The following is a 15,652-nucleotide window of genomic DNA, read 5'->3' as shown; positions in this document are numbered from 1 at the left end:
TGAAAGCCTTAAACATAATCTCATCAGTATTGGCCAACTATGTAAAGCAGGAATCGTGTTGAATTTGATGATCAATTATGTTACATAATGACGGGTGACCGAAGCACTTGCTTAATCAAATCTCGCTCCGAAGGCACAATGTATCATCTGGATGTTTCTCTCATCATTGGTAAACCGCAACTGTGCTTCCTATCCAAAGCTGTATCCGAAGTCAGCTGGTTATGGCACCGCAAGCTAGCTCATCTCAACTTTCGGTACATCAACAACTTGGTCACTGGAGAACTAGTCCGCGGTCTCCCTATTCTCAAATTCAACAACGATTTTCTCTGTCCAGCTTGTGAATGCGGCAAACAATCTAAAGCAAGTCATCCCATGATAATGGATTCTTCTATTTCTGAACCATTAGAACTGTTACACATTGATCTATGCGGTCCCTCAACCGTAGCCAGTCTCCACCACAAAAAATATATATTGGTTATTGTTGATGACTATACACGCTTCACATGGGTCTTCTTTCTTAGACTCAAATCAGAAACACCGCAGATCTTCATTAACTTCATCAAAGAAATCGAACTTCAGATCAAGCTTCCAGTTAGACGCATCCGCAGTGATAATGGAACCGAGTTCACTAATCATCTTCTCAACAGTTTCCTGGTTTCCAAAGGCATCTCTCACAAATTCTCAGCACCCTATACACCGCAACAAAATGGTGTAGTAAAAAGAAGGAACCGCACACTAGTTGAAGCAGCCAGATCCATGCTTAACTTCGCCCAACTTCCTCTCTACTTCTAGGCTGAAGCAGTAGCAACCGCATGCTTTGTTCAAAACCGAAGTATCGTGTGCAAACGTCTCAATAAAACACCATATGAGGGTCTCAACAACCGCAAACCAAATGTTCGCTTCTTTCATATTTTTGGGTGTCGATGCTTCGTGATCAACAACAAAGATCAACTCAACAAGTTTGCACCAAAGTCTGACGAAGGTATCTTCCTTGGTTATTCCACTAAAAAGGTTGCATATCGTGTGCTCATCAGACATACAAGGCTGATCGTTGAAAGCTTTGATGTGAAATTTGATGATTCTCACATCCGCAACGTCCCTCCGTCCACCGAAACCACTGCAATCATGGAATGTGACATTCCTGCTTCTTCAAGACCCTTAAATCTAGTTGAAGTCAATTATGACGATCTTTTTGATCCTGTTGAAACGGCGAAACTATCCGAAGTTCTGGTGTCACCCGCAGCTCAACAACAACATGCTGATGTATATGGACCATCTCTATCTGAAGTAGTATCGCTCAATACTTCCACCTCTCCGGTTGAGGGGGTTAGTTCTCTAATGAAGGCATAGTTCAATTGAGTTAGCATTTGAATGGTTGGGATCGGCGGTTGTCTATGGAAGAACCTTTAGGTTCAAGAACTACCATTTCTAGGGAAGGAGCGATAGCAAGAAGACGGAGGTTGCAGCCGCATGAGCTTGGCTGGTCACTAGAAGCACCAAGGGAATATAATTATCGCAAGATTATGGTCACTGTGATCAGCCTAAAGGACTTAAGGATTTGGGTGTTGTATCATGGGAAGCAATTGAGGTTTTCAGACTTGTCAAGATGAGACCTTCGTTAGGAAGTTGCGTGGTGCTACTGTGTAAGACTATTTGCCTCAGCAATCGGGTGGAAATATGGTGAATCGGTTAGTTGGGATCAGGGAGGTCTCTGCTGCTTTTGGAAAGCAGCTAGAGGGCAACAAGAGGAGCTGAGGCGGTATTAGTGATTTGGAACTTGTGTGTGGAGTCGCTTGTTATTCAGAGGATATGCTAATTCACTTGCAGATTGGATTAAATAATCTCAGAGTAATTGATTTAACCCTGCCGCGCAACTCTCGTTTGAGTCTAACCGTTGCAGGGATGAGTCTTCTACTCAAAGGATTATCTGATCCTTCTGTCAAGTAAAAGTGTTCCGCAACAATGAATGGGTAGCGATCTTGTTCCCAGTAGAAGCAACAAGATAATCAAGGGTTGGAAGTGTTTCGGGTAGCTTGGAATTCAAAGTGGAATTGACCTGGTAGTGATTCAGTATGGACAGTCTGTCGTGAAGTCAGACCAATTCGAGATTTCAAATTTCAAGTAAGGTGGAAGTGGTTTTTCTGCAGGGGATTAATTTAGGCTGAGAAAGGATTCGTTCATCATCAGGACTGGAGATCCCAACTAGGGTTGGGTTCGGTTGCCTTTAGGAAGGTTGTTGTATGCTTGGGGTTGTGGATATGTTGCTCGGGCCATTTAGTGAGCCTAGGATGGCAATGAATGATTTTGAGAACAAAATCTAATTCAAGTGGAGGAGAATTGTAACACTTAGAAATTTGTAAGTTTCATATTTAATCCCTAATCGAAAAAGTTTGCAAGAATGATCCTTAAGGCTAGTACGCGGGACGTACAGGGTGGTACGCTTAGCGTACTAGTCTGACGCTTGATCGCGCCTTCGGACATGTACACGAGGCGTACGCTTGTGTACGTGGGGCATACGTATGGATATGTGAAACCATAATTTTAGGGTATTGCACCCTATTTAATCCTTGTGATAGTCTCACTAGGCCATGTTTAGTCAACCTCCATCCCTTCTTGTCCAGAAAATCGAGCCCTAAGTGAGATCTTGAGAGTTTGAGTCTTAAAGTGTGATTTTTTGGTGCATTGTGAAGGAGAAGAAGAAGTGAACCATTTGGAGTTGTGCTTGGATCTTGAAGATCTGAGATTTTCTCTTCATTTGTTTTCCTTGTGAGGTAAAAATCTTCCATCTTGCTAATCCATAATGCTAGATCTAGTTGGGTGCCATTTTTATGCTCTTTGAGTCCATGTTTTGATTTTTGAGCCTCTTGCTTCACTCCAGAAGTGATTGTTGGTAGATCTAAGACCCTTTTGGTCCCTTCGTCCATAAAAATGCTCGCTTTAGGGCATCTTGCTAATCCATAATGCTAGATCTAGTTGGGTGCCATTTTTATGCTCTTTGAGTCCATGGTTTGATTTTTGAGCCTCTTGCTTCACTCCAGAAGTGATTGTTGGTAGATCTAAGACCCTTTTGGTCCCTTCGTCCATAAAAATGTACGCTTTAGGGCATTGGTGATCTCATGCATGTGTTAAGTCATTTATTAAGCTCTTTTGAGCTCTAAAGCCCCATTAAGCCATGCATGCACGTAAAGTTGACAACTTTACGTGATAAACCACCTTAAGGAAGTCAGATTTAAGCTTAGGTTGAAGTCTTAATCGATTAAGTGCTATTTTGGGAAGTTGGTCAAAATGGTGGAGTACGTTAGGCGTACAAGCTAGTGTGATGCACGTACAAGCCCTCAAGCGTGTATGCCGAGCGTACGAGGTGAGTACGCCCTGCGTATTCAGCTGTGGGATTTGGTTTCTTGGGCTTCTCGGTATTGGGCTAGGTTGGGCTTTTGATGTCTCAGGACTTGTTGGACCATTAGGATTTATTTGTTGGGCTATTGAGATTTTATTGGACTTTCTTGGGTGAAGGCCCATGAAAGGGATTGGGCCTAATTTGGAAAATTGGGCCATATTTGGGCTTTGGGTGATTATTTTGGAATTTGGGCTTTTTGGATGGATTGGGCCTTGGTCTTGGGCCAAGTACGGGAAAAGGTAAAACGGTCTTTTACCCTAATTTAGACTCTTAGTATGAGTCGGGATCTAATTATTTGGATGTTATTTTTTGAATTTTAGCACAGGGATTTTAGTGGATCTGCAGCCAAATATTTATCTGTGGGTTTTAGCTGTTTGAGGTGAGTCTTCTCACTGTACTATGGGTCGAAGGCACCAATGTCGGCCCATTGGCTTATGTATTTTTGGAAGACCATGGGGGTGGCCCTTGGCATTGTATGAAAGACCCGGAGGTGGCTCCTAGTAAATCTATATGCAAGACCAAGGTTCGGACCTTGGTAGTTAAGTAGGTTGTTAGTTGTAGATTATATGTTTGTTGTCTTTGTGATGTTTGCATGGAAGACCAGGAGGTGGCTCTTGGCACTTGTCTGTAAGACCCTGGGTATTGGCCCCCGGCCTGGCAATGAAAGACCATGATATGACTCGTGGCATAATGACAAGACTATGATTGGCACATAGCATTTTCTATTATATGTATGGTATGCGGTATTTTGGCGAACTCACTAAGCTATGTGCTTACGGTTTATTGTTTATGGTTTCAGGTACTTCTGGTTCAAAAGGGATGTGTCCAACTTGATCGCAGCGCATACACCCATGTTTTTGCTCAACTTTGCGATTTTTGGATTGTACTATGATAACTGTTTTATTATGAAATACTTCTAAACGTTTGTTTAAAGGATAAATGGGTGTTTTGATTGTGTTAAAAATGAAATTTTTACCTTAAAATTTTGGGATGTTACAATAAGTGTTCTAATTTTGAAGGTAAACCATTAGAAGATCAATCTCAATATAGAATGCTCATTAGAATATTACTCTATTTGACTATCAATTGACCAAATATTTCTTATGTTGTTCGTTGTTTAAGCCAATATCATAATCAACCTCAATGTCATCATATGCATGCTACCACACATTTACTTTGTTATTTAAAATCAAATATGGGTGATGGTCTTTTTTTTCAACAATGCATTCATTACAAATTAGAGCCTTCAGTGATGTTGATAGGGCAAGATGCAAAGCAACATTAAGATATGTTACATGTTTTTGTGTTTGTCTACGAGATTGCGTCATTTAACGGAGTTACAAAAAGCAGTATATCATTCCTCGATCATCTACAAAAGTTTAATATTTTTTTTGAAAAGGCAGAATTATATTAATAAAAAACAGCGCAAAGTTGTAAATAGTACAACAAAAGACTTCAAAACAAACACAAAACAGAAAGAAAAGGAAAATTGAGCTACAGATATCATCTCTACTGTACTTATGCCAGAATTGAGAGGCCCAGATGCACCAGACAAGCACTAAAGCTAGTACCAGATTTGTAAATAACCCAAAGACCATATCTGCAGTGAATTCCACCTCCTGGAAACGGACCATAACCAAATGACTTGTCTCAACATTCAAAACATGGAATACATGGGTAAAAATGTCCAAGCTAACCTCATGGAATTGTCTCCAAACGAAAGCAGAAACCACCCTTCATATAATCTACTTCACCATTAATTCTGTGAAACTACTAGCTTGAATGCAGGGGTAAAGCTGTCCAAGCCAGCTTTATGGAATTGTCCCCAAGCGAAAGCAAAAAACCAATCTTCAAACAATCTTATTCACCAATAATTTTGTGAAGCTGCAAGAAATTTCCAAAACGCCAACCGCAAGATGTATACTTCACAATGCTCTGTATTTTGGGAAGTTATGAAGCACTGAACCCATAATTGAGATGAGCCCAATAGTAGATAATAGTAGGGGCAGTCCGGATGTCAAGCGAAAGAGGAGAACCACGACCTGCCGATGAGAAATAGATAGGAGAAAAGAAAAAGAAACACCACACACACCAAAAAGCACACCCCCTCCCCAGCTTATACTAGGATACTCAGTCGCATCACACACACAACCAAAAAAAACCCGAAAAGAGTGCTACAACTAGCAGCCAAAAAAGAAACCTAAAATTTGCCTACCCACAAGAAAAGAAAAATGCCCACCAAACACACACTAGGCTGCAGCTAGCACGCACCAAGACACCAAGGGACTCACATTGCTATAACCATCCCCCCCCCCCTTCTTCCCCAGGCTTAGACAAGAAAACTTGTGTTAACAGGATCACAACACCAATTCCTCCATCCAATAGTCTTTTTCCTTAGTCGGGAGTTAATCCAGAGATGTGAGAGAGTTTGTATGTTATTTACCAAACCTTCATGAGTGGCTTGATCGTTTGAATGAGCTTTAAGGTTCCTGTGTCTCCAAACTACCCAAATATACACAAGTATAATGGCTGACTGAAATTGTGCAAGATTACTAGACGCCATTTTACTCTTCCAGAATAATAGGTCAGACAATGATACCAATTGGTCCGGGAGTAGATGCCACCAATCTTTTATAGATTATTCCAGACTTCAACAGCTACTTTACACCTCATGAAAAGGTGTTCTTCTGTTTCTGGTTCTTGATTACACAAAATGCATAGTTGATTGTTATCAATCCCCCTTTTAAACAAATTCACTCTAGATGGGATGCCATGAGCAACTCTCCAAGCTAAGATGTTAACTTTTTTAGGGACGAGATTATTTCAATCCCACTCGATTGCAGTTCTAGGTAAGATGGAGCTGTCAATGAGATTTCTTAGGGATGAAACCGAGAATATCCCTGAAGACTCTAAATTCCAAGACCATTTACTATGCTGGGATGATCTAGACTTTGAAAACAGACCCTTGAAATCTATGTTTTCCTTTGAGAGGATTGTTGGAAGATTTGCAATGTTTCCCCAACAACAACTTTTCATTTTTGCCCTCGAAGGAGCATTTAAACCCCCGTCTGGGAGTAGATGCCACCAATCTTTTAGATTATTCCAGACTATGTTATATAGTTGTTGTCACTTGTGAACTCATGTGGTTAAGACTTAAGACACCTACTGATAGATTTTGGTATTAAACAAGTTGAAACAAATCTTATTTTTTATGATAATAAATTTGCCATCCAACTTGCTTCAAACCCCACTTTTGATGAAATGACAAAACATGTTGAAATTGGTTGTAATTTTATTCGTGATAAGATCATTGATAAGACCATCAAGTTGCTACCTATCATAAGGCTACCCGATATGGAGGTAGTTTCACGCGTCTTGGGCTGAGGTGGCAACCTCTCCCACGCGTGAACACCGTCCCCATAACCGGTGGGGTGCATGTGACGTGGTGCCAAAGACGCAAGAGGACGCCCAATCACAATTCGTTTAATTTGTAACGGTCGGAACTTGTAAACTAACGGCTATATAGCCGTTTCTAACATAAAAAAATTACTTTTTACCATTTAAACACAAATATTTACACCTATAAATTATCTACTATTCTACTTACATTTTACATTTCAAAAAACACTCTCTATATTTTATTACCTTCTACAAAAAAAACCTCATCTCTCATATTTTTTTTCTTTCAACATGGATTCAAATCCAAACACCCCCAACACTCCAAACACTCCAAATGCAAATGTTAGTTACATGCAATTGCTAACCTCCCCAATCCAACAACAAACTTTATTCACCACTTCATACCCACAAACTTTCTATCAACAACCACAACAATTCAATCAACTCAGTTTCAAGCCTTTCAACAACAACCGTCCCAACAATTTCAACAACCTTCTCAACAATTTCAACCATCTCAATCTCAACCTATAAATCTCGACAATGACGACGACGACGAACGGGTCCCAGAAACACAACAACCAACTCGTCGAAGGCAAAAAAAAAACCAAAGATCCAAGAAAAAAAAGACTACCGCATGGAACGAAGACGAAGAGGAAGCTTTAGTAAAAGCTTGGATTTTCATATCCCAAGACGGGGATGTCGCCAACGCACAATCGGGTCAAAGTTTTTGGTGTCGTATTCTAGATCATTTCCACGCGTTATTAGGAAAGAAAACAGAGCGGACGTACGACTCGATCAACGCAAAATGGCGTGACTTACGAGCAGCTTACACCAAATTCAATGGCATATTTGACAAGCTTAAAAATATGCATAGAAGTGGTAGCAACGACTTCAACATTTTAGCGACCGCGTCCTACGAATACAAAGTTACCACCAACGGTAAACCGTTCGGCCACCAAAAAGCGTGGGAAGTTTGTCGTAACGGTCCAAAATGGGTTCTATATCCGAAAATGGCGCATTCGGGATCTACAACCGATTCCAACAAAAGGGCAAGAACGTCCGAGTCGGACGTGGGTTTTGGACTCGACCTCAACGATGACTTCGACGCCACCGAGGGGGAGGGCCCACCGAACGTCCAACTTCGTCGACCACCGGGACGGGACAAAGCAAGAAAAGGAGCGTCTTCAAGCGGAAAAGCACCGGCAACTAGCGACAGCGAGCTTGCGACATCCATAGATAAAGCTCTAGTTTTTCTAGAAAAAAAATACGAATCGTCGGAGGCCGCTAACCGCCAAAAAATAGCTCTTACCGATCTTCAAATCATAAACACGAAGCCCCAACCGGATCTCGACCCGGAAAATCTTGCGACATTTCTTAAAATTCAACGACAAGTCCGAGAAAAATATGGACTTTAGGTTCTAATCTTAATGGTTTTAAGAAATTTAGGTTTTTATTTATGGTTTTAAGTAATTTAGGATTTTAATTTTTTAATGTTTTTTTTAAGAATTTAAGAATTTTAATTTGTGTTTTTTATATTAATGTAATGTGTTATTAATTTTAATGTAATGTGTGTTTTTGTTTTTTAATTTGTGTTTTTTATATTAATTATGGTTTTATTTTAAATTATGGTTTGTAATTTGTTTTTTATTTAATATAATGTTAAAAAATAAAAAATAATAAAAAAAAGGAATTTGTATAGTGGTAACCATTTCCAAGGTTTAGTGGGTTGGTGGTGGGTTGGGTGTGAAGCTGACGTGACGCATAGGTGGCAGCATTTTTCCGGTGGGGTGAGTGTGACCACTCCCCATAGCCTAACGGAGTTCCGGTTGGCTGATAAGTTTACCAAACTTTTGCCAAGATCCAAGTTGTTTCCTTTGATGTCAAAGATGGCCTTAAAAACAATCTTTTTGTGACCATCTTGAGGGAGCATAATGGAGGTATATTAGTAATTTAACTAATTAACTTTGCTAGTTACTATAATTATTTTGTTAGATGGTTAGCATAATGTACATGTTAACATAGATGGCATAGCCTAATCTTGTTTATAATGATGTAATCTGCTCTAATGAGAATCAGAAACTTTTTCTCTCCTCTTTCATTTTCTTCAAACAAGTTAATACACACTGTGAACACCTATAAATATAATCATCCCCGATGGCTCAATAAAATGAAATTAGATCTTTTGTTTGTAATTAATACAACTAAAATAAACATCGACTTAACAAAGATGAACCTATGATTACTACTCACTGCACTAGTCACTACATGCAACCACTTTTTAGACAAGAAAATACCAACATAAATACAAGTCAACATAACTCCATAACTCACTTAGCAAAAATTGGACAAACCTATATATAAATCTATCATCATATGCTCACTTAACATTAAGAAGTCATATATTTTAAATCAAAACATATAACGTCTGTGACCTGTATCATACATCAGTTAAGTCACTTAAGTGCATATATCCAATGACCAATGCCTTGTGACTTGTATCAATTAAACACGAATTAAGCGCATGTATATATATAATATTCTTGGATAGAGGAATTTATTGGGGAAATGGGTTATCTGTTTAAGTTTATATTAGTTTAATGTTTAGGCGCCATAACCCAATGTAGATTCTTGATAAGTAGCAGTTCCCAAGTAGGTTTTTGGGTGTTTTGGTTATAGATTTTGAGTATTCCTAGATATGCTTTTACTTACACTTACACAAACAAGAAGAAACATATCCACTCGTATTTTATAGTTTTGTTTGTATTGACAGGATTAGTAATGAATAATGATACCTCTTGGATCCATGTGGAAATTGGTTATATATTATTACATGACTTGTCTCTCTCACCCATGATGCATCCATTTTCTAAATAATTAAAAAAAATAGTTTAAGTTGGAGTAAAGATCATTGGTTAATTCAAAGTTGAGCTTAGTTCATCACATGTATTTGAATGTTTTATCATTGTATGTTTGATGTAGGTTTTAATATTATTCGTTATTTATGTGTGTTCATATCAATATCGGTAAAATAAATCTATTTTTATTTTTAGTGTTTGTTGTTCCGATAAATAAAGAGTTATTTCACTAAAAATGACTATATCTATAAGTTCCGTATACCAAGGTAATCATATTTTCAATGTTTATCACAAAATAACCATCTAATTTGTGATTCCGTGAGATTATTTTTGTCATAAAGCTTCCGAATTCATGAAAATACTCGAAGCTCTTAAATTTTTAAATATTTTCGCGAGGATAACATATCCTTTTACGAATTTGAAAATTTCTCAAAATTGGATAAATATATCTTAAAAATATAAGTAAACAATGTGTACTAGAAATGGTTAAGATATATGTTTTCTAGGACCTTGTTCCTCACTTTAAATACCATAAAATACTTTTTTTTAAAGTGACATGAGAAAAATAGCTTCTCTTTCTTTATCTTTGTTAGAATATTCTCGCAAAAACACTTCTTAATTTACGAGCTGTGATTAGTTTTGCAAATACAAAACCTTTGTGACAAAAATAGTCTTTCTGTGTAAGAAAAAACAATCTCACAAATTTATAGGTTTTTTCTTTTTTACAGAATAGGTTGTTATTTTGTGATATAAGCTAAAAATATGGTTATCCTGATATGCTATATGGTCATGTTAATAAATAATTTATAAATAAACCTTATTATTATCTAATTGTTTAAAAAATTAGAGAATTGATGATTAAAAAGTAAATTAAAGATTACTCATTCCCTTTGTATCCCTCCTTTATAAAACATATCAATCCCTTTGTATCCCTCCTTTATAAAACGTCTCTTGGCTCTCTGCTCATTCACACAAAATGTTGCTTTTGGCATTTCCTCAACTAATTAAACTCTATGAAACATTATTTTTATAACCTATTTTACCACATTTGATTATTAAATTATAGGATTAGAGTATATATAACCAAATAGCTTCTGGCTCAACAATATTTAGTGTTGTTCTTTCTGTTTGAAGTTGAAGGTTCAAGTCATGTCGCGGACATATGTAAATTTTAGGAGTAAGATAGATTTTTTGTGTCAAAAAAATATGTATCTTATTATGGTAAGTTTTAATCATAAAAGGTTAAATAAAACCGAGGCAAGCTACACACCAAGAAGAAATAAATACAACCAAAAAAAGTAATACAAATAACCCATTGCTTTTTAACAAGAAAATATGAAAATTCCATATTTCTACAAAGAGTGATGAAGAAAAGTTTGTTAAAGTGTAATGATGTTATGTACCTTTTGATTTTTTTTTTAGATACATATCACTATTTAAACATGGGAAGACATAAAAGTCGTAGTGATGCACTAACAATGAGGATGATACGTGGGATTAAATAACAAGTGGCTAACACTATTTTATTTCTTTTAACGGTCAATAGTTGCGTGATTTAATGGCAAATCTCCACCAATGGATATAAATCCACCCACACATATCCAACAAAGAATCTTTTTACTTTACCTTTTAAGAGTATAACCCTAGCCTCAAGTCAAAACAAAATATTAGATTTTTGTTAGTTTTATATTAAAAAGAAAATTAAATACAACAATATATATATTTGGTATTTATCATAATTTATCAAAGAAATTGAGTTTGATGCGTAGAATATATATATATATATATATATATATATATATATATATATATATATATATATATATATATATATTGTTTTATGATAAAACATTTTAGATATTTGATAATTATGTCAACTTAAAATTAGATCATAACTAATATCGAGACGTTGCAATTCTTTTAAGTTAGAACGAATATTTTCTGAATTCTTTCTACAAGTTGTTTTGATTGAGATTGAATATGTAAGGAAAAATATTTATAAAAGACAACTAAAACATATAAGGAATACAAACTTAATATAGTTGGGACAATATTTATTTTTTCAATTTATTTTACTAACAAAATACATCAAATAGTCAAACTTGGTATAAAATTAAAATAAGAGATAAAAATGACCGCTATTTAACTAATTGAACCTTTTAAAATAAATAATACAAAAGACCATCAACTGTTTACGAATTGTGAAATTGTTTTTAATGAACCCAACACGCACACAACAAAAACCTTACAAAAAATATAAATATGAAAAATTCAAATCATATGTCACGATGTGGATTAGATCTGTTAAGAATTGCAAAATAATAACAATCATATTTTTTTATTCCGTTATATATGAATTAAAGTGATTTGTTGGAGTAATAAATATGGATGTTAAGCTTTTAAGTAAGCAATAACTTTTCTTTATCTTGGATGTGTGTTTTGTACTTTAAGCCTTCCTTTATGATTCATGCGATTTTGGACCACCGCATTTTTTTTAAATGCAAAAGATGCCTTTCTCCTTCTTCTATTTTTGCTCTATCATCCTTTTCCCCCTTACATATCTTCTTGTCTTTTTTACTCATTCAAGCATTCAACAACCATTTTGCATACTCAAATATCAACCAAACAACTTCTAGTGATTTTGTATGCGTATTCAATATAAACAACTTCCCAAAAAAACTATTCAATACAATTACATAGTTTTTATAATAACAACTAATTATACTATCATTCACGCCTAAAAAACTTGGTTGTGGTATATATATATATATATATATATACGTTACCCACATATGTTTAAAGAGATAAAAACTCAATTTTTTTAAAGTTATTCAAAAAGTTACTTGCACCTTTTACATTTACAATGGCATAGCCATAATATACCGATATTCCCATGTCGAGTGGGGTAGTGTCAACTGTCTTCAATGAAGACTTTGATAAAAAAAAAAAAGGATGGGTGGCATCTTGGATTAATGGACAAATCTATCCATCTCACATACACACACACAAAAAGACACGATATGCCCTTTTGATCATGGCATATTCTTCCCATTTTTATTCTCAACCATTCACCTCGTCTTTTATCCATCAATAATTTCAACAATTATTCTCCAAATAAACACACTTATTAGATTGGAAAAGACATAGGAATTGGAAGAAGCAAACAATTTCCAAAATCCATCTCCACCATGTATGGAAAGTCACAACAAAACCATGTGCAACAATTAATGGACAAAAACTAATACAGCAAATATGATCTTGGTTGACTTGATTGATCACTAGTGAATAATTTATACCCATCAACACCACACTAACACTTCATGTGCAGAATTTATAGAAAATTAAAAAATATATAAGCATATAATAATATCATAGTAATAGTAATTATTTACATCGACTATATGACCTTCAAACCCGAGACAAGAATTTACAAAATTGAGGTTGAAAAAGAGTAAAGACACAACAAAATTAACTAAAAACTCAAACCTGACATGAATGAAGATGTTGAATTTACAGAAAACCCCTTGAACTTCTCAAGTCTCAAGCGGTGTGTGTGAGATTGATCGCTCTATTAAGCCTATCAAGAATCCCACTAGCTTTCCTTTTTGCCCTTGAAGTCCCATTTTGCATGATTTGAGAAAGTGTTCCATAATTACTCTCTTCTTCCCTCATTTCCTTCCATTTAGTTCGATCATAGTAACAAATGGTGTATAAAACAGCAATACAGTTTTCTTTATTTCGTGCACAATTGGTCTCCTTTATTAAAGAAAGCAAACAAGAAACAGCTCCAAGATCCCCCATTTCTTCAACAGCTTTTTGGTTGCTTGAAAGCATCGCAAGAATGGCTAATAACTCATCCACGTGGACCCTGTTCTTGATTTTATTCAAAAGTGCCCTTACACCACCATCTCTTACAGCTCTAGCTTTATTTTCATGGGTGATACATAAATTAAAGATAGCAGAAGCAACATCTTTCATTGCTAACGGATGCCCTTCTTCCAAGAGATCAATAAGTGGTTTCAAAGCACCTGCTTTTCCAATTAAGGACTTATTGGAATCGAGAGCTGATAAAGTGAAAAGGGTAGCAGCTGCATTGCTTCTTGTTTCAATTGTTCCAGATCTTAATGCGTCCAGTAATAGAGGAATCACCATTGGTGTCTCTGCAACGAGTTTCTTGTTGTTGTCATGGATTGAGAGATTCAGAAGTGTTGTGATCAGATCTTCTTGAAGATCAGGGTGGATTTCGGTTTGAGATTTGTTTTGGGCTAATGGTGTAAGTAACTGAGGTATGGCTTCAAGAGACTCACCAAATAATGCACGAAATGAAGGCATTCTCTTTGTTAATGATCTTAAAGTTCTGGCTGCTTCTTTTTGCTCAGATTGTGTAGATGACATTTTCTTGAGAAGAGAGATGAAAAGATCACGATCAGCTTCTGTTAACCCGTCTTGTTCTGGATATTGGAGAGGACCAGGGAATTGGACTCCACGATTCTTACACCATTGGGTTATCATGTCTCTGACCAAGTGATTTGGTGTTAAAATGGTGTGTGAAAGAACTTGTTGGGTTCTAGGACATATCCTGTTTCCAGCTTTCAACCATTTCTGGATAAAAGGCCTATCGTATGTCTGCAAATTATCACCAACATGATCAGAATTCAGTAAATTAGCAGAGCAAAATCAAGAATATGAAAGTTCATAGGAAGGAACCCTAGCTGTGATTCTTCAAATTGATAAAACCATGAAATTTAGTCTGATTTCAGTGAAATAAGAATGTTATAGTAAAATAGACATTAATCAACACGTCCACGGCAAGAACTCGTCGACATATTCACAAAAAAAGTGAAAATAACAAACACACGAAACCAATGGAAGAGAGAAATTGAATAGAAAAACTACCTGACCAGTAGAGAGGATAACAGGATCTCTCATGAGTTCTTTAGACAGAGGGCAACGAAATTCCTGTGGACAAGAAGCCCAAACCGACGTCGAACTTTCATTGTTGTTACGATTATTATCATTGAGCCGTTTAATCGAAGACGATCGTTGTTTCCCTCCTCCCTCTTTCAATTCCTTCAAAGCTTGCAAAGTCTGATTCGCTCTGTCAATACATCCAAATCCATTTTCATCCTCCGATGATGAATCTTCAATAATCGCTTTCACAAGTCTATGCAATTCCTTCTTCAACTCCGTCGTGACCTTCGCCACCGCCACGCTCTGATCCCCTTCAAAGACCTCACTTTTCGCCATCAAATTACATAAACGTGTCTAGATTCGAATTATTTCAAAGGTAATCACCGGTGGAAGATGATGATTATGTTGTGGGTGCAGTTGCCAAGAAAGAGTTACACACAGTAAAACATACTGTATGCGTGCTTCTTTTCATACGAATTTCTCACTCCAGAATTCAGAAGCATATGAAGGTGTTTTAGAGAGAGAAAGAATGATGATGGAGGAGTGTAAGAGATATAGGAGTTACATGTTTATAGGGGAGTGTTGTGTAAGATTAATAAATTTATAACATTACCCCCTGTAACTTATAAATACTACAAACATAGTCCACTTTTCGAAATATGTTTTTCTTTTACGTCCTGACAATAGTATCCAAGAGAGTAAATCGTTTAGGGATGTTTAAATATTAATACTAAAATAAGTGAACATCTAAGTATCGAAACAATTATAAATAAAACACATTAACTTGGATTAAAAATAAAATATTATATTTTAAAGGGGTGAATTGTGAAATATTCAGTTTAGCCCAAATATACGTGGGCCGGAGTATGCGGGTAGGGCCCGGTGGGTCCCACCGTACACGAGATCAAATCCATGACCTTACAGCTGGCAAAGGTGTTACGCGGACTAGACTTGCTTGCGACACCCTCACTACTAAATGCGCTCTTTTTAGATTCAATTGTTTTTATCTTTAATTAATAAATTCTGAAATAGACACTTATTTTTGTCTTTGTTAATTAAGAGCGAATTTTCAGTTTATTTTATAAAATAT

General features: G+C 36.3%; 1 protein-coding gene across 1 annotated transcript; it reads right to left on the bottom strand.

Annotated features, from left to right (window-relative positions):
• Positions 1–12,981: 12,981 nt before the first annotated feature.
• LOC145072657 (U-box domain-containing protein 9-like) lies at positions 12,982–15,113 on the bottom strand. The gene is made up of 2 exons (XM_079019122.1): positions 14,548–15,113; positions 12,982–14,277 (listed from the first exon to the last, which is right to left on the bottom strand). The coding sequence occupies exons 1-2, from the start codon at positions 14,896–14,898 to the stop codon at positions 13,192–13,194; spliced, it is 1,437 nt and encodes a 478-aa protein (XP_078875248.1). The 5' UTR covers positions 14,899–15,113; the 3' UTR covers positions 12,982–13,191.
• Between the last annotated feature and the right edge of the window lie 539 nt (positions 15,114–15,652).

This window comes from Lactuca serriola, chromosome 9 (genome assembly GCF_051521515.1).
Source record: "Lactuca serriola cultivar US96UC23 chromosome 9, Lser_US96UC23_V15, whole genome shotgun sequence".
In the NCBI taxonomy this organism is placed as follows: domain Eukaryota; kingdom Viridiplantae; phylum Streptophyta; class Magnoliopsida; order Asterales; family Asteraceae; genus Lactuca; species Lactuca serriola.
Note: the sequence above shows the minus strand (reverse complement) of the source record. Positions and strands in the feature narration are given on the sequence as shown.